We start from the raw sequence: 23,573 nt of genomic DNA, 5'->3' as shown, positions 1-23,573 counted from the left end.
AACATTCTTTTTGAAAATATGAAGACTCAGGATGTAGATACAACAGAAATTCACAGGTTTCCTGCTTTATTGACATTTCATATAAACACACCGCACTCTCATTAGTTCAAAACACCAAGAATAAATTAGTTGCTTGATGAAATAACAGTTCAAACTAGAGTATCACTTTGATTCAGAGTCTGATGTTCCTAATAGGCTGACACATAATACTAATGTAACTGCAAATATTGCCACTGGATGCTAGTATCATGAACATCACCTACAATATGAAAAATTGCGGGGCTGAGATGAAATTACTATGTTGGCTAGCCAAGATTCATAGCAGTGGTGGACATCAGGCACTGAGTGACAATTCTGAATGACCTAATTAATTAAGTACTAGTCACCAATGGACTTTGAATGATTGGGTGCAATGCACATGTTACAACAGCGGCACCACAGCCAGTCGGTGCTAGCTCCTCAGTTGGAGTACTAAGGCCACTGCCACTTTCAAGATAAGTTCCCATACTTACAGCAAAACACATTGGCACCTGCTTGCTAGTTTCCCAAAAAGCTTCCCTAAAGGAATACCAAGACAATTTTATGTGAAACACCAATGCATTTCATGCCAAGTTTGGAAGCCTGAAACTGGAGCTAGCGTGCTAGTATTCTTACTAGTAAGTGGACATGCCTTAATTACCAGGCAGCTTCAACTGCTCAACTGCAGTGCATGTGCTATAGTAATTTACGTTATAAAACAAATTAGCTTAACTTAGTTCAGCAATAGATTATTGGTGACTATCTCACAATACTGACGTTTGCCACTGCTATAAGTTCGCACCAACTTAACTAGCTGCTTTTTACAGATGCTCTATATTTATGACAAAGACAGCTGGTACCTAAACCTACCTCAACTTTTGACCAATACTTCAGCACAGGGCCACATACATCATCCTCTGTTGATGAATCTATGAAAAAATAAAAGGGAGGGAGGAAGGGCCAGACAAGCGATGTAATAGCTGCGCTTTGCACACACTAACATGCCTGTAATAAATTCTCAACTGCTGCATTAAAGAAGGCATTCAGCACGTAAGTAGGAGGAAATATACTGCACTTAGATGGTTGTCTCCTTCATAATATCAACTTAAACAAAATAACATGATTGCTCATAGTATGGTAATTGCTCGTTGTATCGTGACTGTCGAACATATACCAAGAGCTTTACCTTTTCTTCATTTCTTTGAGTTTGTAACAGATTCTTAGAGATGAAACATTCAATAATAGCGCTACATTTACACAATGTTTAGAAAAGTAAAACAAGAAATTAACCCCTTCAGGCCCTGTGTACAATTATGCACGCCAAGGAAACAACTGAAATCAGAACCGACAAAAATAATGACATTTTAAACACATTAAATACATCCTAAGATATTTATGACCTTACCTGCACTCTAAAATTTATTAATACAGTTGATCCTGGATATATCTAACTCGGATATATCAAATTATTGTCAATATTGAAATGTTGTGAAATCCCCTTGAAAATTCCATCCAAACATACACTAACGTACTACGTGTACGTCGAACCCTCGTTCACTGCCACATTCGATACATCGGATGCTGCACCTCTGCAAGTGCGCTTCTCCTAAAGGAGATGCCGTCACTTCTAGTGCCAATGAAGATATTCAATGACAACAAATTTGGAACGGCACTGTCTTGGCAGATGCTGTAAAACAAGAGATTGAACCTGAAGGGCAGTTCGTGCCATAGAGGAAGAATGAGCAGGGTGCTCTCAGTTTTGCTCGCTGTACATATGGATGGCTCCTGCAAGCTGCAGTCGTTCATTATCAGCAAGAGCAGATTGTCCCTCTGCTTCAAGAGTGCGAAAGGCCTCTCGATCCAATAAGCGTTCCGCAAGGAAGCATGGATGACACTCTATCTTTTCACTGAATGTGCTGTGGGGCATCGGTTGCCGAACTGGAGATGCCGCGCTGTCAGGCATTTCTTTTTATAGACAAAGGCTTTCTGTAGACAGCTTTAGTTAGCGTACACTATACCATTGCGTGTGGTATAATATAGCGGGTCGTTACTACGCATGCGCAGAACTTTAAACGACCCATAGCATATAACGTACGCACGCTATCCCTCGGATTTAGCATTAGGCCTTTGCATGGTTTGCGGAAAGCATGCCACCATTCCCTGCTGTCTGCTTCAAATTGAATTTGGCCTTGCTTTTGTAAAATTCACTTCATTCGTAGCAAATGACTGTGCAAACGGCTTTCGCTTAGTCTCGGGACACTTCGACGACAAAGTATTGTGGATAACCTTGCACAGTTTTCGAGATCGCTTCTCGTTTCGAACGAGTCAAAGCCTAACGAAAGAAACATTCGATATGTCAGCACCACCTATCGCTCCAGTCAGAAGATAGCCACAGCGACGGCATATGGCCTCTGAGATTCGAACATCTCACAGGGCAACTAAAAGTGTAACAAACGTGCACTGCTTAGCCTACGCTATACTATAGCACGTACTATACTATATGTATACTATAGTGCATATAGACAAAGGCTATATGCTATAGGCTGTATGCTATAGGTTCCGTACGCTAAACTAAAACTGTCTTGTTAATGGTATTTTATGATTCCACGAGCAGCCAAAACAAATCTGACCCCAAACTCCATTTGGACGAATCTTTACATTTCAGTTTGAATTTAAGAACACGAGCATACACCACGTCCACATTTTGCGCAAAGACTATTGCTTCAGTGGCGTGCAAGACTCACTGCTGTGCGATTTGCAGGTCTGCATGTTTGGAAATGGACTTGGATGTTCTACAAGCTGAGAGGCACTTTCGAAACTAACTACATGCGCGTAATGTCAGCAGTCACCAATGCAGGGGCCGGAGCGGAAGGGCTGAGAATGAAGGGATGTACCGACCATGAGGTGTCGGAGATCTGGGCAGCATGTAAGAAGAGATGCTGGGACTTTTTAGGGTGGTCAAGAAGTGAGGACCACTGGTTCCAACAGGAAGTCGGTTCCAGAACCCAACATAACAGTCTGCCTGGCTCGTTGGGCCACATGTGATGATCAGCCATTTAAATGGCGCATTGTTGGTATTGCAACGGACATGCGACCAGGCACGTTCACGCACAATTCGCAGTACAAGTGCACTGATGGCAGCACAGTGCGTACTTATGCAGGCTAGTTTACTTTTACAGTGCATCCATTTCTACCTTCTCTTGAATAAAAATGCGCAAAAAGCATTTTGAAACACGCGAGGCATTTGCGTACTCGCGTACGGGCAACACGGGCTCTTGGGGTTAGCATTGCGATCAGTATGTCAAAGACCATTCCGTAGTGCGAGCGACTTGAAATGTTTGTAGGCCAAAAGAAATCACGATTTGTGCGTTCCACACTGCCTTGAAGAAGCAAATTGGCAAGTTCCCGCTTTTCACGATCTCGGGAAACTGTCATAGACGTGCGGAGATGTCAAATAAACTTCAGATAGGTGCATTTTATATTTCGGATTATCGGTGCTAAGCGGTTTACTGCAGAGTTACAAGTCTGAATGTTTGCTGCAATGCTAGTGTATGTTGCCATGCATGTGGGTTCCCTGCTATTGTTGTTTCTGACAGTAACTGTTTCCAGTAAGTAAATTGCGGAAGACTATTGCTGTTCTTTAAACACAATTAACATGAAGTAGTCGATGCGATTCTTGCATCGAAAGCATTTTTTTTTAAATTTCAGGCGTGAAGTTCGTATTTATGGACGCAACAAAATTCAATAAAAAATTCAGCATTGCAAATCTGTTCTGCTACTACTCGCCATACTGAAGATTAAAGAAATGAGTTCAACCTGAAATTTGAGAGAGGATTAATTCGTGCCTGAAGGGCTTAAGGCCGCAGGTTTCTGCCCGTCAAACAAATGTACAGAAGAGGCCAACCCTCACAGGAAAAAATGGTAGCAAAGTGCGCATCCTCGAAAAAATGTGGAACAAAAATAAAAAATAAGTGTGCTGGAGAAATTTTATCTAACTTTGCAGCCGTACTCACACTGTGCAAGGTGTTCAACCGCCTTTTGGAAAGCTGCTCGCAGGTCCTCCAAGTAAGGAGTCAGCAGTTCATCTGCAGGGAGAGAAATTTCAACAGCCGGCTCAGCGCAAAGGTGTTGGCTGTAGTCCTCTACTTCTTTCACAGCCATGCATAGCCTTCCAATGTATGCAAAGCCCGACTCCTAGTCTTCTGTGAAGTACAAAGTGGTGTTTCTCACTGCATCTGGGTTTTCCCAGGTGAACATAGTCGACTTCCATTAATTCAACCCTGATGGGACTGACGAAATTCATTAAACTATCTGGCGGGTCGAGTTAAACAAGATGCAGATAATATGCCAAAACATACCGCCGATTCATTGGGCAATATTTGCCCTATTCAAACACAACCCCGAATCAAATGCGCGCCAACTTTCTCTGTGTCCAAAGCAGTAAACTATCGTAGGAATGATATTAAAGCTCTTAAGCAAAATAGAAATCTAACACGTGCCCGATTTCTGAGCAAAAAAAATTTTCTACGAGGGCAGCCTGTTTCTTAATGTCAAATTCGCCACACAAATTCTATAAAAAAAATAAAAAAAACTCCGCCGCAATACATCCGTGTTATGCGGTAAAGCATATGACCATTGCGAAGGCGGTTTTGGTTCTGTGCCTGGCTGCACCGTGCAGGCAATTTTCGGTCCAATTTTCTTAAACAAAAGAAAGGCAGGCGATAGAATCAGATAAATGCTATCATCAGATATTGTGAGCTACTATTATTGTTTAAAAATCTTCCTAGAGCGGGCCGGCAGGATGACGTGAGATGACCTCTGTTCAATGCATTCACTGTCCCCATAAGCTCCATTCGGACAAACACTGCCACTAAAGGGGCGCCTATCGGGGTCACTATAGGGGGCAGCCGCGTGCGTGCTGACTGGTTAAGTTCGAATTATTAAACGAAGAGCAATTTTAGGATCGTAATACCTAAAGTTTGGGGCCATAGAAATGAATGGGCTCCGGCAGGGACCAGAGTCGAAATCACGGAAGCCTACTGTATTATGTTTCTCAGAATGATTGAGGTCACACATGTATACAGTGCAACATCAATTTCTAGCTTTCAACTTTGGCCACATAGGAAGTACCTGTGACGGTGCTTCAGCGCAATAGGCCAAAAGGTGCCAACTATGTGAGTAACCTGGCCCAATGCGACAATGATCTTGGCAGCTACGAGTTCACGTCAAGCACATTTCCTTTGCTGCACATCCAAGAATTAACACCTCAAAGCTCTCTCTCTGGTCCTCCTGTTCATATGGCAATACGTCAGGCACTTCACTTCGTAGCAAATGACACGCTCTTATCAACAAGCCCAGGTTAGTTGCTAGTCCTGCTTTGCTTTTGCTTCACTCACACTTGACAGACACAGTAGTTTCACACACCACGATATATCTGCGATGAACCTGCTCGTCTTTTCCAACAGCCACAAAGTCAGTAAGCTTTTCGCAAATGCGTCAGTGTGAGGTTGCCAACATTTACCAGCACACCAAATGGCATCAATTGTTTCACCTCAGTGAATTTTTCTGCCGCTGCAAGTTATTCTGCACGATCCACAGGCTGAGTGGCAATTTGCGTGACTTTTGGCAAGCAACACTGGTGCTGCAGAGGGCTCCCAACATTTGGAAGGACAGTAGCAGCAGTACGTACCACCTTGCGTCGAGTGTGCGTCAACACGACGCCGTAGGTAATCAAGAAAAGCAAGCCACAACCGCTGGTAGTCTTGGCCTTGGCTAAATCCAGCTTGTAGCGCTTGCTCCATGGCCTCTGTGGGGAAAAAAGTAAAGAAAAGAAAGCTGAGAACAAGTAATTCAAGAGACATATGAAAGTGCTAAACGCTGTTGCAAGGCACATTTCTGCCACTTATAACAAAGTACTAAGGCAAAACTTTTTTTACCTTTGCACATACTGCTTTCCCAATTTTCAATCTCACTTCCCATTGTTGTTTTATTTTTCTTAAGTACAGCGGAACCTGCAAGCCAAACTCGACACTTCCTTATGTGCCAGTATCAGGTGAAAGTTGGGAATAAAAGAAGTACCAGACCCACATGGTGCATGGAAGAGGCGTCATAAACAACTGGGGTGCCTAACGAGCTGAAGGATTCTTTGTACAGAGCTACTACACGACTATTAGTTCAGGAAATGTGAAAGAATGCGACGTGCCCCATATCCTAACAAAAAAAATTCTCAGGTCTTATGTGCGAAAGCCACGATTTGATTATGACGCCCGCCATAGTGAGGGTCTCTCTATTAATTTTGACCACCTGGGATTCCTTAATGTACACCCAATGCACGGTACACGGGTGCTTTTGCATTTCATCCCCATCGAAATGCGGCCGTCACGACCGAAATTCGATCCCGCGCCCTCAGGCTTAGTAGCGCAATGCCACAGCAACTAGTCCACTATGCTGGGTCCCCATATCTTCCAAAAGACTTCCATACTGTGTACCACATCAGCAGATTGGAAGCTGAACAGTTTGACAGAATTACCTGTCTTGTTAAAATAATTCATTGAGAACGTAGGAGTGTTTCCAACTAATTGCTATTTGGTTAGAGACACTGGTAAATTCTCAGCATCACCACATGCATGAAAAGCTTGGCAGACACATGAAAGGCACAGAGGCAGAAGCGCGACCTTTGACTTTGTTGTGTTCAGCGTGTGAGCGCTCAAGTGCCTTGAGGTAGGAGGCCCAGAGGCTGGCAGACCACGGACAGTTGCGCACGGACCGCTCGTGGCAGGGCAGGGACACAGACTCCACCTTCAGCTGGTTGTCCTGCACCAGAAGATAGAGTTCATCCACTACACTATGCAAACGGGCAGCTGAAGCACTTTTAAAGAAAGTGCGCTTTCATCATATTACTATTTTCATCCCCTGAGTACAATAATCACCGCAAGTCACCTTTATTTACCAAAAACGAGCAGCAGTGTCTGCAGGAGATGCAACAGGTCAGTTAATGGGTTCTGACGAAGAAGACAACTGTGATGTCATTTCCGGCATCAGCACGGTGCGAGATTCGAATAGGATGCTCATGTGACCTCTGTATTGACGTCATCCTCATTTCGGGTCTTTTACCACTACGCTCGGCATGCGAGGGGGGCGGAGTTTCGATGAAAATTTAAACGATGATTGTGGCGCAGCTACGCACATAATAGAGAAAATAACATCAGGAGCTTAATCATACTGTAGCAGCCTTCTAAACCATCGTAAATCTTGCAATTCTAGAACTTCTTAAGTTTCCCAAGATCCATACCATCACAGCATGATGAGCCACTTCTAGCCGAAACAACAAGTGTTATTCGCATTTAAAGTTCAATATATTCAATTTTGTTTACTTGGCATTCATTCATTACAGTTAAACCTTGATATAACAAACTTCAATAGAACAATATTCTCAATATAACAAAGTATTTAACTTTTATAATTTATTGTCCATAGAATGCCACGTATTTTGAACCTCAATACGATCGACTTCAGTTAATTCGACCCTGACGGGACCAACGAAATTGATCTAATTACCGAGTGGGCCAAATTAAACAAGATGTAGAAGAAAACATCAACACACATCGCTGATTCATTTGACAGTATTTTCCCAGTTCAAATGTGCCCCAGAATCAAATGCGCGCTCATTTTCTATGTGTTCCAAGGTAAGAAAACTGACATAGAGATGACATTAAAGCTCCTAAACCAAAGTAGAAATTTAACGTGCACCCAATTTTTTAGCAAGAAAAATGGGCAAGGGTCTAGTATGTGCTGCACTACGATGGCTGGTTTTCTAAAGCCAGCTTTGCCATGTTATGCAGTAAAGCATACAAACGCTGCAAAAGTGGTTTTGGTATCGCGTCTGATTTCACTGCGCAGGCAATTCTCGACCCAACTTCCCTGCCAAAAAGAATACATAAAATAAAGAAAAGGCTTGTGTTAGAATCAAGTAAATACCGTAATCAGACTTTGGGAGCTGTGGTTATTGCTTGAAAATCTTCCTAGGGCAGGCTGAAAATGTGCCCTGTCCCGTTCTCTTCTCTTGTGTATGTCCGTTCATTTGGCATATTTATATTTTATAATGAACAGATCCACATGAACTAAGTGTTTTTATGAAAATAGCCATTTTCAATGGGAGATGAGTGTTCAATGCGGTCCCCATTTCCTAAGCTCCAACGGCACTAAAGGCGTCGCTAGTGGGGTTACCACAGGGATCAGGCGCATGCGTGCTCACTGGTGAAGTTCGAATTATCTGGCAAAGGCTAATGATGGGATCGAAATAACAAAAGTTTGGGCCTATAGAAATTCATGCACGCCAGCTGGGACCTTCATCATCATCATCATCAGCCTGGTTACGCCCACTGCAGGGCAAAGGCCTCTCCCATACTTCTCCAACTACCCCGGTCATGAGCTAATTGTGGCCATGTCGTCCCTGCAAACTTCTTAATGTCATCTGCCCACCAAACCTTCTGCCGCCCCCTGCTACGCTTCCCTTTCCTTGGAATCCAGTCCGTAAGCCTTAATGACCATCGGTTATCTTTCCTTCTCATTACATGTCCTGCCCATGCCCATTTCTTTTTCTTGATTTTAACTAAGATGTCATTAACCCGCGTTTGTTCCCTCACCCAATCTGCTCTTTTCTTATCCCTTATCGTTACACCCATCATTCTTCTTTCCATAGCTCGTTGCGTCGTCCTCAATTTAAGCAGAACTCTTTTCGTCAGCCTCCATGTTTCTGCCCCATACGTGAGTACTGGTAAAACACAGCTGTTATACACTTTTCTCTTGAGGGATAGTGGCAACCTGCTGTTCATGATTTCAGTATGCCTGCCAAACGCACCCCAGCCCATTCTTATTCTTCTGGTTATTTCGGTCTCATGATCCGGATCCGTGGTCACTACCTGCCCTAACTAGATGTATTCCCTTACCCCTTCCAGTGCCTCGCTACCTATCGTAAACTACTGTTCTCTTCCGAGACTGTTAAACATTACTTTAGTTTTCTGCAGATTAATTTTCAGACCCACCCTTCTGCTTTGCCTCTCCAGGTCAGTGAGCATGCATTGCAATTGGTCTCCTGAGTTACTAAGCAAGGCAATATCATCAGCGAATCGCAAGTTGCTAAGGTATTCTCCATCAACTTTTATCCCCAATTCTTCCCACTCCAAGTCTCTGAATACCTCTTGTACACACGCTGTGAATAGCGTTGGAGACATCGTATCTCCCTGTCTGACGCCTTTCTTTATTGGGATTTTGTTGCTTTCTTTATGGAGGACTACAGTGGCTGTGGAGCCGCTATATATATCTTTCAGTATTTTTACATATGGCTCATCTACACCCTGATTCCGTAATGCATCCATGACTGCTGAGGTTTCGGCTGAATCAAACGCTTTTTCGCAATCAATGAAAGCTATATATAAGGGTTGGTTATATTCTGCAGATTTCTCTATCACCTGATTGATAGTGTGAATATGGTATATTGTTGAGTAGCCTTTACGGAATCCTGCCTGGTCCTTTGGTTGACAGAAGTCTAAGGCGTTCCTGATTCTATTTGCGATTACCTTAGTAAATACTTTGTAGGCAACGGAGAGTAAGCTGATCGGTCTATAATTCTTCAAGTCTTTGGCGTCCCCTTTCTTATGGATTAGGATTATGTTAGCATTCTTCCAAGATTCCGGCACGCTCGAGGTTATGAGGCATTGTGTATATAGGGTGGCCAGTCTTTCTAGAACAATGTTCCCACTATCTTTCAACAAATCTGCTGTTACCTGATCCTCCCCAGCTGCCTTCCCCCTGTGCATAGCTCCCAAAGCTTTCTTTACTTCTTCCGGCGTTATTTGTGGGATTTCAAATTCCTCTAGACTATTCTCTCTTCCATTATCGTCGTGGGTGCCACTGGTACTGTATAAATCTCTATAGAACTCTTCAGCCACTTGAACTATCTTATGCATATTAGTAACAATATTGCCGGCTTTGTCTCTTAATGCATACATCTGATTCTTGCTTATTCCTAGTTTCTTCTTCACTGCTTTTAGGCTTCCTCCGTTCCCGAGAGCATGTTCAATTCTATTAGTTCCTTATGTCAGCTGTCTTACGCTTGTTGATTAACTTAGAAAGTTCTGCCAGTTCTATTCTAGCTGTAGGGTTAGAGGCTTTCATACATTGGCATTTCTTGATCAGCTCTTTCTTCTCCTGCGATAGCTTACTGGTATCCTGTCTAACGGAGTTACCACCAACTTCTATTGCACACTCCTTAATGATGCCCATAAGATTGCCGTTCATTGCTTCAACACTAAGGTCCTCTTCCTGAGTTAAAGCCGAGTACCTGTTCTGTAGCTTGATCCGGAATTCCTCTAGTTTCCCTCTTACCGCTAACTCATTGATTGGCTTCTTATGTACCAGTTTCTTCCGTTCCTTCTTCAAGTCAAGGCTAATTCGAGTTCTTCTCATCCTATGGTCACTGCAGCGCACCTTGCCGAGCACGTCCACATCTTGTATGATGCCAGGGTTAGCGCAGAGTATGAAGTCTATTTCATTTCTAGTCTCGCCATTTGGGCTCCTCCACGTCCACTTTCGACTAACCCGCTTGCGGAAGAAGGTATTCGTTATCCGCATATTATTCTGTTTTGCAAATTCTACTAATAACTCTCCCCTGCTATTCCTAGAGCCTATGCCATATTCCCCCACTGACTTGTCTCTAGCCTGGTTCTTGCCTACCTTGGCATTGAAGTCGCCCATCAGTATAGTGTATTTTGTTTTGACTTTACCCATCGCCGATTCCACGTCTTCATAAAACCTTTCGACTTCCTGGTCCTCATGACTGGACGTAGGGGCGTAGACCTGTACTACCTTCAATTTGTACCTCTTATTAAGTTTCACAACAAGACATGCCACCCTCTCGTTAATGCTATAGAATTCCTGTATGTTACCAGCTATATCCTTATTAATAAGGAATCCGACTCCTAGTTCTCATCTCTCTGCTAAGCCCCGGTAACCCAGTACGTGTTCGCTTTTTAGCACTGTATATGCTTCTTTTGTCCTCCTAACCTCACTGAACCCTATTATATCCCATTTACTACCCTCTAATTCCTCCAATAACACTGCTAGACTCGCCTCACTAGATAACGTTCGAACGTTAAATGTTGCCAGATTCAAATTCCAATGGCGGCCTGTCCGGGACCTTCAGATGGGATCAAATTAGCCGAAAAATCAAATTAACCAGAGTCGGATTAATGGAAGTCTACTGTATAACGAAGTGTACTTTTTCGAGATTTCAATATAACGAAAGTTCCCTGCTGCTGCAAAGGAATATCGAGGCAATAAACGGGAACTGCCAAGGGTGCAGAATGTCAAATGATTGAACTGCATGCCACACTAAATCATGGTACGCATGACATAGAGTGGCTGCGGAAGTGGAGCGATGTCTTCACCAGTAGTGGCAAAATCAGCTGGTCATGGTCTCTGAAATCTTGCAGCGCACGCTGCCTGATTTCGGAGGTCATAAGTGGCGAGTGCAGAGTTGGTGCAGCATATCACGCATTCGTATTGACGCATTCTACTCAGCACACATATTCTGAGTGTGAATTGCTATAACACCCGATTTGATGTTTTTGTTATGGTCATATCCCTGCCTCATATGGCAATAACAGTGATAAACATGAGCAGTGTTGCTTGCAATAAACGTAAGGCCCTCTCGCCGCCATGTTCCACATAAAGTGGCATGGCTGTCAGGGCGGTTGGGCACATGGCGGCCATGCGCCGTATCTCAGTCTAGTAATCTGAGTCGGGTGCAAAGGCTGGCGAGCTGGTATAGCTGGTGGCTTCACGTGTGCTAGTGCTGAGGGCTGCATAAACTCCAGTGTCAGAGTAGCGTAGAAGCAAGAGGTAAACTAAGCATTTACTCCCCTCTGCCTATGCTCTTCATCATGCCAGCATTGAGTCAGTGAGTGTTTGTGGTCATTGAGATTTTTTTTTATTTGCTTCGGCACGTGCGACAGCATACTTGGTAATTTAATCAGTAAGCGAATGTTTGCTGCAATTTACACGGCCAATAGAACTACGAACCTTATTTGGTGTAGTTATCTAATACTCTGGTATTTCCATCAATGCTTCGATTTCCAGGCGTAACTGCTACTTCTTTACTCACAGCTAACACCAACACTAGAAAGAATGCATAACAGCTATCGAAATTTTCGTCGTCGTACTGAACCTAGCTCAATTCTTTAACTTGACATACATGCGCACTGTCGCAAACTTACAACAAACTTGGCAGCTGTGAACAACGTGTTCTCGCCCATCACATCAGTTTTCAGTTTCCTGTGATTTTAATGCTGAATTGGTCGGATCGGCTGAGTGGCGAGCGGTCTGCTGATAGCGTCATCTCACTGCGGGCGACACTATCAACTGTGGCAGCAGAGTGAACGTGAAAGCTTTGGAGGCTTTGATTAGTACCGCCAACTTGAAGCTATCGTCAACACGGCATGAAATCATACCTTTGATCACCAACTTTTAAATTCAACAAAATGAAATTTCTTTTTTGTCAATGAAATGCATTCTTTCTTTTGATTGCCTGATAATTCAGAAATTTTTTACAGCCCCTTTTGTGAAGAAAAATCTGTCAGCGACTGTACCTGTTTTCATAAAAAGGAAGCATTTCAATATAGCGAAAATGTTTATATAACAAATTAAAGTGCCCCTTTTACCGACTTCATTGCATCAAAGTTTTATTGCATTAGCTGGGACGAAGCTGGAAGTGTGATTTTAATGCTTTGCTATTCAATTCAGTCCTAGAACCAAATACCCCCTCTGTGACATTAGAATTTCAAGTTATTTTGTGACTGCGATATTTGCGATATCATTCGTGCTGATCACATCCACATAATCCAGTAGTATGTCGCAGAGCATTAGACTTTCTTGCGTACAGTCAAGCAGCATATTGACACATGTGCTTATTTATCCTTTTCTCGGGGACTGCATTTCCCCCGCTAACGCCTTAAAGTTATCGCTCAGCGCAAGACACACCTGCATGATTGCAATTTACTTGAATGTAATCGTTGACCCTATCTGCTTTGTATGTTCCCGCCAAACCTTGTGTAATCAGATTCTATGCATGACACGAACTGTGGAGTACTTTCTGGAAGGCACATGGGCACCAGAAATTACGCTGGAACCTTCGACGAGTCTAGTACAGTGTAGCCCACTTATAATGATAACAAGAAGAATGAAAAATCTAATCGTTATACTCGATCATCACTATATCTGGACTGCCATAAAAAAAAGGTGCCGAACGTACTTTTGTAGCTCCGAAACCAAATTTGCCACCTGCACTAAAAAATAGACGTGTAAAGTAGCCTATGAAACAAAAGAAAAACACATTTATACCTCTGAACAGCGTATGAATCGTTAGGCGCGCTGAAAGAGTCAGAAATCCGCACTTGCTTTCGCTGGAGTTTCAGGTTCACAACTGTGGTGTCCAGCTGCTGCGTCAACACTAGCAGCAATAATTAAGTGTGCATAATGAGCGACTGAATCGACAACAGTGCATTTCGCGTGAACATCGGGGTTGCTGTCAAAGACGAGTCACTGTCAATCACGTCACCCCCGTCGCACAACGCCGCCGTCTGTCGCGACAATGATCGCCCCATTGGAGATCTCTCTGTATAATGAGGCAGCACTATCTGCACTCAAGAGACTCCTCCATCGAAGCACCACCTGCTTCATTGTCAGTAGCGACACGGTTCCAGGGTTCGGTAATGTCAGCGGCTTCCACCGTGTTGGTTCCTGGGGTTTCGCCCAGGCGCACAGAGCCCGCCTTTTCCGTTGATCGGCATGGCCCCTGGTTGCAGCCGTCATTATCGTGGCATTCCTTTATGAGCTCACACTTAGAGCCTTGCAATACAGTCACCGACCGATAAATCGGACACTGATAATCCGGACATGCTCGGTAATTCGGTCAGCTTCGCGGCACTGCCAACAAGACTTAATGTGTAAAGACGCCGATATTTCGGACAGCCGCCAGCTCTACATTCGATTATCCGGACTCCATGGCTGTAGCGTACGCTGACTCCGCTGCCATTATCTCTTCTGGCAACCTCGACAAGACATCAAATATGGCCTCAGAGATTATACATTAGACGGTAATCCCTGAGACGTTGCCTTGGTTGCCGCACGCCTCAGAAATTTTACTGCAAATACTGATCTTGGAGGCTTTGCCTGATTTATAGGGCCATCAACATCGCGATCATTACATCCTATTCCAGCCTTGTATGAAACTCTACGATTCCAGCAACCCTGTGCATGGCCTGCTCTCGCCATTCTGTTTGTTGAGTTCCAGACAACGCTCTGCTGACTCCAAGAAGTCTTTCTAGTGAACTTATTGAAGGGCCACGTTAAATGGCACCAACGGTGCCTCGCAGCCTGAATGACTCCACAACTGAGAAGCCTGAACCTGCTGCCTACCACAACGTACTCAAATGCGGAGATCATTGATGACCTGCTAGGCTGCGGTGTGATTTCTGCCGCCATTACATTTGAAGGCTTTGCAGATGTCGACAGCACGGTGTCGTCATGTGCCGAACTGAACGATGATGGAATGAATAATTGAGCAAATTTTCCCACCATCAAACAGCGATTCTAACTCAGATGATGATGATGTGCTGTGTGCTTCGAAGCCTTCACGTGCATATCTGATTCGAGCCTTTGCAGTCCTTGCATCTGCATACAGCACAAAACTGGCAGAAATACAGGCCTACTTGGTTGCACGTAAGTGGAAGTGCGTGTAGCAACGAATCAGCCGCTTATTCCTTGCACAGGGGCCTTAAAACGTAAATGAATTTATCTTTTTTTGGGTGCATTCGTTTCTTTCGGACATTCAATAGTTCGGACTTATTTACGTTCCCCGTGGAGTCTGAATTACTTGTTGTAGACTGTATTTGCAGCTTCGTCTCAAGCGATACAACATTGCGCTTTGTCCGGGCCGTCATCTATCAACTGGGCTGTCTGCTGCTGCTTCCACAGCGCATTTCTGCGCTCGCTGAGAAGGCAAATGGCAGGCACCGCTTCGCTTCTCGCTTTTATTTTTTCTCTCTCTCTCCTCATGCGTAGCTACGTAGCGTACTGCACCAACTAGCGATGCTCTCCGTAGCTTTCGCAATCGGCGCGCGGGCGCAACGTGGTTAATGGCGGCCGATATGAACTCGCGTATTGTATTGCCCCTTCTCAGCAACATTCATTTAAGGGGAACTTAGGAATGCAAATTTCACAATTATTCTGCATGGAAAACATAATTCAGAATGCAATACTTTGTTTATTTTATCAGATATGCGGTGAATAATGTATTGTTAGGTTTTTTTTTTTTTTTCTCATAGCCCTAATGCACTGTATTTACTCAAATGTAACGTGCACCTTTTTTCCGATAAAACAGGTACAAAAACTGTGTGCGTGTTAGAATCTAGTACGACCCTAAATCTGTGTTACCATATTACCATCAGCATTACAAAATGGCCGCCTCATACATGCTTTGAGCCTAGCTGCCGTAGCTTCCTCAATGTGCTGTAGTACGTGTGCTTAGGTTAGTACACCATCCGTTTTCCCATTTTCTGTGTTTGCTCTGTCAGCATGGAAGCGCCAATTGCAAAGACACACGATGCTACAATTAAAAGAAAAGTGATCAGGTATGCGAAGACGCACGGAAATCGGGCCACATCACAGTCGTTCGGAGTGTCGGAAACTTGTGCGTGGGACTGGCGCGAACAGAAGAGCCGTTCTACTCCAGTAGCTGCTGCGTATTGCGCGGCTGCTATCTTGAGATTGATGTGCAATGGAGAAAGAGCCTACGCATCTAGGCGCACCACGCTGCGTTATCGTCGCTAAGTTCGCGTTCAAGCGAGAGGCCGCACAAAAGTCAATTTGCTCGCTCCTGCTACAGCACTTCCTCACTCCAGCATTTCGATAAAAGAATTTCCATGGTCACTGAGTGAGACGTGTTCATGTTTGCTTGTGCATGCGCGGCGCCATGCATGTTATTTTAGTTAGTAAGCAAATATTTAAAAGTTTATACAGCCGATAATACTATCTTTACTTTTCATATAGCTGTCTACTAATTTGCTATCACAATCGATTCTTCGCCTTTCGGGCAAACCTGTGAGTTTTTCTATTTATCGCAACTTTAGTGTATAGGGAGTAAATCTTTGTTTTTCCAAGTGAGAGAAAGTTGTATTTCTGTATAAAAAAATGAGGTGCGCTGTACTGTATAGGATTTTTCTTTCTTTAAGGCACGGTAAATGAGTGTGCGTTACAATAGAAAGTGCGTTAGAATCGAGTAAATACGGTATAAGTTGGCACTCTTAAGCCAGCTCAGCATTATAACCGATATATTGTTATATGTGGTATCACTATAAGTGGACTGCACTGTATGAAAGCTGATGCACTTGACTCACAGATTAGATTTTCAGATCAGTCGCCGACTACACCAACAGGACACAAATGTTCGAAGCTGAACATTTCATAATGGTCCAGATAGTAAGCGAGTGACGAGTGATAATATTTATTTGCTACTGTGATACGCGCACAATATCGTACCTGTGTAGTGAGACGTACTCGACAATTGTAACAGGTGGCAGCAAACTGAAAAGGGAGAAGAGGAAAGCGCGAGGCACGTGTGGAAGAGAGCATGCAGTGCGGGGCTCATCAGGCTGGCGACAAGGAGGTGGTGCAAGTTTGAAAAACGGCGACCGAGCATCCCAAGGCAGATCCAGAAGGCAGCCCTGCTGGTCCAAGGAACCAGACTGTTGTGGGGACATCAACGGACGGTGTTCCACAGCTGATCTGTGCATGGTGGATGGAGCAGACTGGCCAGTCGGGCGCAAGGACCTGGGCCTGCCCCACAACCTGGGCTTCATCGACTGTTGCTGAATCCTGATCCTGCACCCGGCCCTACCAATGTCACTCAGAGAATGCAGCTGCGATCCGTTCGTCGACCGTGCTGGTCGTGACAGCCAAGCTAGGAGTGGACAACAGCATCAAAAATGGCTCTGTGATTCGTCCGCTACCGTACCCTCGGCAACTACCCCGTCATCTGGGCCGACGTAACTTTCCAGGTGAATCCATGTTTACACGATCGCTGTGACATTATGACAATGGAATATTTAGTGCAGCCCTGTAACTATTATCGCATTCTGCCCATTCGTTCACGCATGTTATGACTGTACTTTTGTTGGAGTTTTTCTGAGGTGTAATCATAACTTATTCCCTTTCTTGAGTGTAATATTGTCACATAGTAGTGATGGTGAAGAAAGCAAAACTGCGAATGGCGAAATTACCTTTTTATTAGGCGCACTTGTGCCCACAAAAGCAAGTTACACTCAAAGCACAGCAATAGCAGTGAACATGGTCGGCGGTCGGCGAAATCTGATCAGCAAGTCAAGCGCATCGGCTTTTATACATCAGTCATCGAAGGTTGCAGAGTAATCGCTGGTGCCCGTGGGTCTTCCAGAAAGTTTTACACTTTTCACGTCGTGCATTCATGAAATCAGATTACACAAGGTTCAGTGACAACAGGTAGCATCTTGAACGATCAATAACTTTCGAGAAACTTCCGATACATGCAGGCATGTCCTGTGCTGTGGGATAACATTTGTTAGGCGGTGAAACGTGGTCAACCGATAAAAAAGGACATGTGTCGATATCACCAGCTCACATTCTGTGTACAATTAGCCTTGTCTGTTATTCACATTAAGGTTGTCTTTGTGTATATGTGGTATATCTCAAAACTTGTACCCAGCAAGAACAAATCTATCGCAAATGAGCACACCCTCAAGCCACTAGGCAGAAAATAAACTATCAGATAGTGACCACCCGGGGAGCTTTACTGAATCAGAAATGTGACCAGCCGCTGCTTAAAAGCATTTGCTAAATAAAGAACTGATTCAATTCATAAGTGGAAAGTTAGGATAGCCTGAAATACATTTTTAGCCCCATTTTTAGTACAAGCACCGTATACACCGCTAGCACCATTTGGACAGATCGTAATGGGCTCCAAAAATGCTTACATGTCGTTTGAAGCTGTAGCAAAAGCTTCGCGTGTCATCCGCCTAGTCTGTCTTTGATATCTGCCGAAACAGAGGTTTGCAGCGCCGCACCACCGTCATGTACATCCATTGTAAACACAAATGCAACAGAGGCAGCTGAGGCAAGAAATAGGCGTGTCACCACATGTTATAACAGGGCAGTGCCCACGAGATCGCCGTGAAAAGGATCAACATGGCAGGCCCTTCAAAGTCGTAGGAGACGACCACGCTTTGTGTTAGCTGACAAATTTAAAGACCTTTCAGGATGTCACGCACGATGGAGTGTCAGACACCAGGAATTTGACATCATCGTCAACTACAAGTCAGGATCAAAACACTTCGATGCTGACTGCCTATCCTGCACCGCTATTGACCCGCCGCCGCAAAACAACGAGGATGACATCACTTTTCTGGGAACAAAAAGTGCAGAAGACTTTGCCGAAAAGCAATGAGCAGACCTAGAGCTAAAAAACCAGTCCTTGGAAGGCAACACCGACGTTGTCTCTAGGGCATTTTGGTGAGGATCGTCTTTGTTCTTCCTGCAATATGATGTACTCATAAAGAAGAACCCTTTACCAGTCCACGCCAACTACCTTTTTGTTGTTCCCTCAGCACTGCATCCAGAAGTACTGCATGCCCTACATGACGATCTGACCGCTGGGCACTTCGGATTCTCTCGTATACTATCAAGGATACAAGTTAAGTATTACTGGTCGTGCCTGACTGCCGACGTTGCCGACTACGCAAGAACATGCCGAGACTTGCCAGTGATGCAAGACACCACAAACAAGGACAGCAGGATTGCTGCAGCCGATCAAGCCACCTTGCCGGCCATTCCAGCAGATAGGAATGGACCTGTTGGGGCCACTGCTGACGTCAACATACAGAAATAAGTGGATCGTCGTGGCTACCGACTACGTTACCCGTTACATCGAAATGAAAGCCTTACGCAAAGGTACTGCAGCCGAAGTGACGAAATTCTTCCTTGAAAGAATTCTGTTACGACATGGTGCCCCAGAAGTCCGGATCACTGACAGAGAAACTGCTTTTACGGTGGAGCTTACTACTCAAGCCATCCTGCAATACAGCCAGACAAGTTACCACAGGACAACTGTCTACCACTCGCAGACGAATAGCCTTGTAGTAGAATGCTTGAATAACACTCTCACTGACATGTTACCCATGTACATCAACGTCAAACACAAGACCTGGGGTGCAGTCCTTCCCTACGTAACCTTCGCTTATAACATGGCGGTGCAAGGAACAACGCAGATCACGCCATTCAAGCTGTTTTGCGAAAGGAACCCGATGACGACTCTCGACGCCATGCTGCTGCAAGTCACCGACAAAAAGAATCTCGACATTGCCATCAACCTCCAGCACATCGAAGCAACCTGACTGCTTACCTGTTTGTGCATCAAGAACCAGCAGAAGACCAACAGCTGGCACTACAACCTTCGACAATGCTATGTGGAATACCAGTACGGCAACCGTGTTTGGGTTTGGACCCCGATATCCCGACGAGGACATAGCGAGAAATCTTTGCGATGTTATTTCGGACCTTACAAGACCATCCAACGTATTGGCACACTGGACTATGTGGCCCTGCTAAACAGTCTTACGAAATCAAAGTGGCGCCGCTCGTGACTTGAAGTCATCCACGTGGTATGCCTTGAGAATTTCTATACTTGCTGACAAACTCTGGGACTTTGTGTTTCTTTGTTGCATTGTCGTATTCCCTCACTACGTGTGCTTTAGTTTTATTGCTCTCGTGTTTGTAGCATCCATACGATGCTTTTTAAGAGGGGGTCACTGACACGTGTACTATACTTATTTATCCTGTTCTCTGGAACTGCATTTCACCTACTAACATCTTCAAGTTAACCCTCCGTGCAAGACGCACCTGCATGACTGGAACTTACTCAAATGTTATCACTGATTCTATCTGCTGTGTATGTTCTTGCTGAACCTTGTGTATTAGGAATGTATGCACGACACAAATTGTGTAGTACTTTCTGGAAGGCACACAGGCACCAGAGATTAAGCTGGAACCTTTGAGAAGTCATTTATAAAAATCAATGCACTTGTCTCCCAGATCATATTTTCTACAATTGCCGACTGCACTCGCAGTCATCATTGTGATTTCTGTGTAACCTGTTGTCTCGGCACAGGTTCACCAAATACAGAGTTAGTTTTGCGATTCACAGATTTTGCCAGTACTGAGTTTTTCAACGTCAATAAAACGTGACAATATGATTGCGGAAAAGTAAAACTGCGATGTGCTTTCCCAAACATTCTTGGATGCAATGGAATGCCTCGTTAGAATGGCTATACCTTGCAACGTTTCAGATGTAATGCAGTTTTGGTTCATTGCTTGTGAACTAGTAGCCCTCCCCCCCTGTATCAACTTCCATAGATAACTTGGGAAATTGCCCAAAAAGTGTTATGCAAGTGTTCATTCACGCTAGCATAATAACAAGAAGGCACCCACAGCTCAATATGGCGGTGGTGGTGGTGATGTTGAAAAAGGCAGGGTTAGCCTGGCATACATAGCCGGCAATTGTTCCGCCTGATCCTCCTTCGAGTTGAGATCAGGGGTGTGTCACCAGGTGTCGATGAGCCTCGTGTCTCGCAGGAAGGCTATCAGCAGTCGTTGCGCTCTCTTCCTGAATGCCGCGGGCCCTCCGGGGAAAACAACGTCTTCAAAGGTCCTGTGCATAAGACTGCTTTTTTGTAGGGTGTCGACCATCGCTTTTTTTCTGTGTCAAACTGCGGGCATAGCCAAATGAAATGTTCGATGTCGCCAATGTCACCACAGAAAACACAGAGTGGGGAAGCGCGAAGCCCAGTCTTGAATAACCAAGCTGGGGTGTACGCGGAGTCAGTCCTGATGCGGTATAAAAGCATCGCTTGTTCGCGTGTAAATCCACGAGTCACACAGGATTCGTGTGGATTCTTGTGCATCTCTCTAAAGTGAAGGCGGATTGCACCCTTAGGGATTTGAAAAGCTTTTGGAGCTTTCACTTTTGGGACACATGTCAGCGCTAGGTGTGCAAGGGCGTCAGCTTCCTTGTTTCCATCAATTCCTACGTGTGATGGAATCCACTGAAACCTTATGTTAAATCCTTTGCTCGTTAGGTCGTCAATCAGTGCCAGAGACTGCCTTGTAAATTTTTCTAGAGGTAGGCCCCGATGTAATCTCTGTAATGCTGACTTGGAATCCGTCAGCACCACGACATCTCGTGCAGAAAAGACTCGTAGTTTCCGCAAAGCCGCGGTGATTGCGGCGCTTTCTACTGTTGTTGTAGAGGAAACTACGCGATCCAGTCGGCCAGACCATGACACATCAAGGGATGGTATGCAGAATGCCGCTGCACAGCTATCTGTTTGTGCGCACACCGAACCGTCTGTGTACACTTGTAGATGGCTTTGAAACACAGTGCTCAAGTGGTCCAGCACAATAAACTTTGCTTCGGCAGTTGAAATGGTGCGTTTCGTCGGTAGGTGGGGTACATTGAGGCTGCAGGTAACGTCCGAAAAAGACCATGGCGGGTCAAGGCGACTTCGTTTAGGCCATTCCAATCCTAAATATCGGAAGGTGTTCAGCGCTGCATAGAAATGTGGGCGAGTTCTTGCTCTTAGCCGCCGGAGAAGCGCCGTGCCTGCGCGTGACTCGCCCAGCCTTAATAGCTGCGTCAGCAAGGCCTGAGATGCCAAGAGGCGGAGTGGAAGAGACTCTGCCTCATTAGTGACTTTCTTGTTTGAAGCCGCCGTTGGAACTCCCATCGCCAAGCGAAGTCCCTTTATGTGCACTGCCTCCAAGCGCTAGAATTGACTCGATGACGGTGATATCAGAGGGAGCTGATAGAGAATGCGGCTTGTTATCAGTGCAGCGTTCAGTTTAAGCATGGATATAGGACTGTTTCCCCAACGTACACCTGCCAATCAACGAAGTGCATTGACTCTTTGCACTGATGCAGCCACAACACTTTCGACCGCACCACGCCATAGTAGCTTGTTGTCGATGGTGACGCCCAGGAATCGAACATGAGTTGCACGAAGAATTAAATGCCCTCTGATATTCAGCGTCAGACGTGTTGACTTGCGTCTCACTTCCGGGAAAAGCATGAAGGCAGATTTTTCTGCTGATAAAGACAGGCCAAGCGTCGGTAAGTGGCGATTGATAATAGAGATTGCGGCCTGGGCTATCTGGGCCAAACGTTTGTGTTGGTACCCCGAGATCCAAATGCAGATGTCATCTGCGTAGATAGACATTTTAACTGCCGTCCGACCTACTTTCAGGGCATCTGGAAGGCTGGCTATGGCAACGTTAAAAAGCAAGGGAGATAGGACACTTCCTTGTGGGACGCCGAGGGAAATTTGTCGCTTGTCACTCATTATACTTCCGAGCTTAACTTGGACACATTGATCACTGAGAAACTCATGGACAAATCTAAGAGCATTTCCCGAGACGCCCATGGCTCGGAGTCCGTTGATGATGCCTGTACGAAGCACACGGTCGTATGCCTTGGTAACGTCCATAAAGATGGCGAGTGTGGAAAGGCCGTCTACGCGATGGTGCTCGATATGGCTAAGTACAGTGGAATCTCGATGATACGAATCTCACGAGGTCACGAAAAATATTCGTATTAGCCGAAATTCGTATCATCGAAACAATTAAAGCTAGCTAAATTAAAGAGCCAGAGATTAACTCACTCAGGCACACGTACGTAAAAAGCATTTATTTCTCGAAGAAAAGGTCTCTAATATCTTGCCTCTTTTTCTTTGTCAGGTCACTTAACAGACTTTGTTCAAATCCATAAAACGCGTGCACGTGTCGTCGCTGATTTCATCCACGGCCATAGCACGCCTCAGAACTTCGAGCGCGTGCAGCGTTTCAGCCGCCGGTGGTGGACCTTCGCAGTCGCCCACTTCCAACACAAAGAACGCGGTCCGGAGCACAGCAGCTACTCCGTCCGATGGCACGCGGAAAAGCACCAAAAGCGCCACCGCTTCAATCTCTTCGCGCCCAGTCGCGGCCACCGCGTCCTCGCCTCCACACCTAAATATCCGCACCGAAAGAGAAGGGGAGAAATCGCGTGACTGTGCGATGTTCTCTTTCGCGGCCGTCGGTGGGGCGGCGAAAGCTTTGGCTCATGCTCGCGGTCGCGTCCGTCCGTGCGCTGGAATCGTGCCAACTGTGGCCTCTACGCGCAGCGGCGCAACCTCCTCCCCTCCTCAGCAACCGGCGTGCCGGTGGGAGGCACCGCTGTGCATAGCAGCCGTGACGTCACACAGTAGCGGTAGAATGAGCGCGCGCGCGTCGGCCATGTGTCCGCGGTGGTAGCTGCACCGCCGCTCCTACGACAGACGTCTCGTTGCAGTTGCTAGAGATACGCATGGCCCCGAAGTGGCCCAGTGATTACACGGCAAGCGGTTCGGGCAAGCGGCAGCGGACGCCGGATTCCCCCA

At 45.3% G+C, this 23,573-nt stretch overlaps 1 protein-coding gene across 2 annotated transcripts in view; it reads right to left on the bottom strand.

Annotated features, from left to right (window-relative positions):
- Nucleotides 1-23,573, bottom strand: part of LOC126525150 (squamous cell carcinoma antigen recognized by T-cells 3-like) — a 106,238-nt gene that overhangs the window by 62,569 nt on the left and 20,096 nt on the right. For both annotated transcript variants that reach the window (XM_050173204.3, XM_050173205.3), the window contains exons 8-11: nucleotides 6,693-6,831; nucleotides 5,708-5,824; nucleotides 4,032-4,103; nucleotides 889-947 (exon numbers count right to left, since the gene is read on the bottom strand). In XM_050173204.3, coding sequence (XP_050029161.2) covers nucleotides 889-947; nucleotides 4,032-4,103; nucleotides 5,708-5,824; nucleotides 6,693-6,831 — 387 coding nt within the window. The remainder of the gene's footprint in view (nucleotides 1-888; nucleotides 948-4,031; nucleotides 4,104-5,707; nucleotides 5,825-6,692; nucleotides 6,832-23,573) is intronic.

The sequence above is a fragment of the Dermacentor andersoni genome, chromosome 3 (assembly GCF_023375885.2).
Source record: "Dermacentor andersoni chromosome 3, qqDerAnde1_hic_scaffold, whole genome shotgun sequence".
NCBI classification, from domain to species: Eukaryota; Metazoa; Arthropoda; class Arachnida; order Ixodida; family Ixodidae; genus Dermacentor; species Dermacentor andersoni.
The sequence above is the reverse complement of the archived record's forward strand: the minus strand, read 5'-3'. Positions and strand labels throughout refer to the sequence as shown.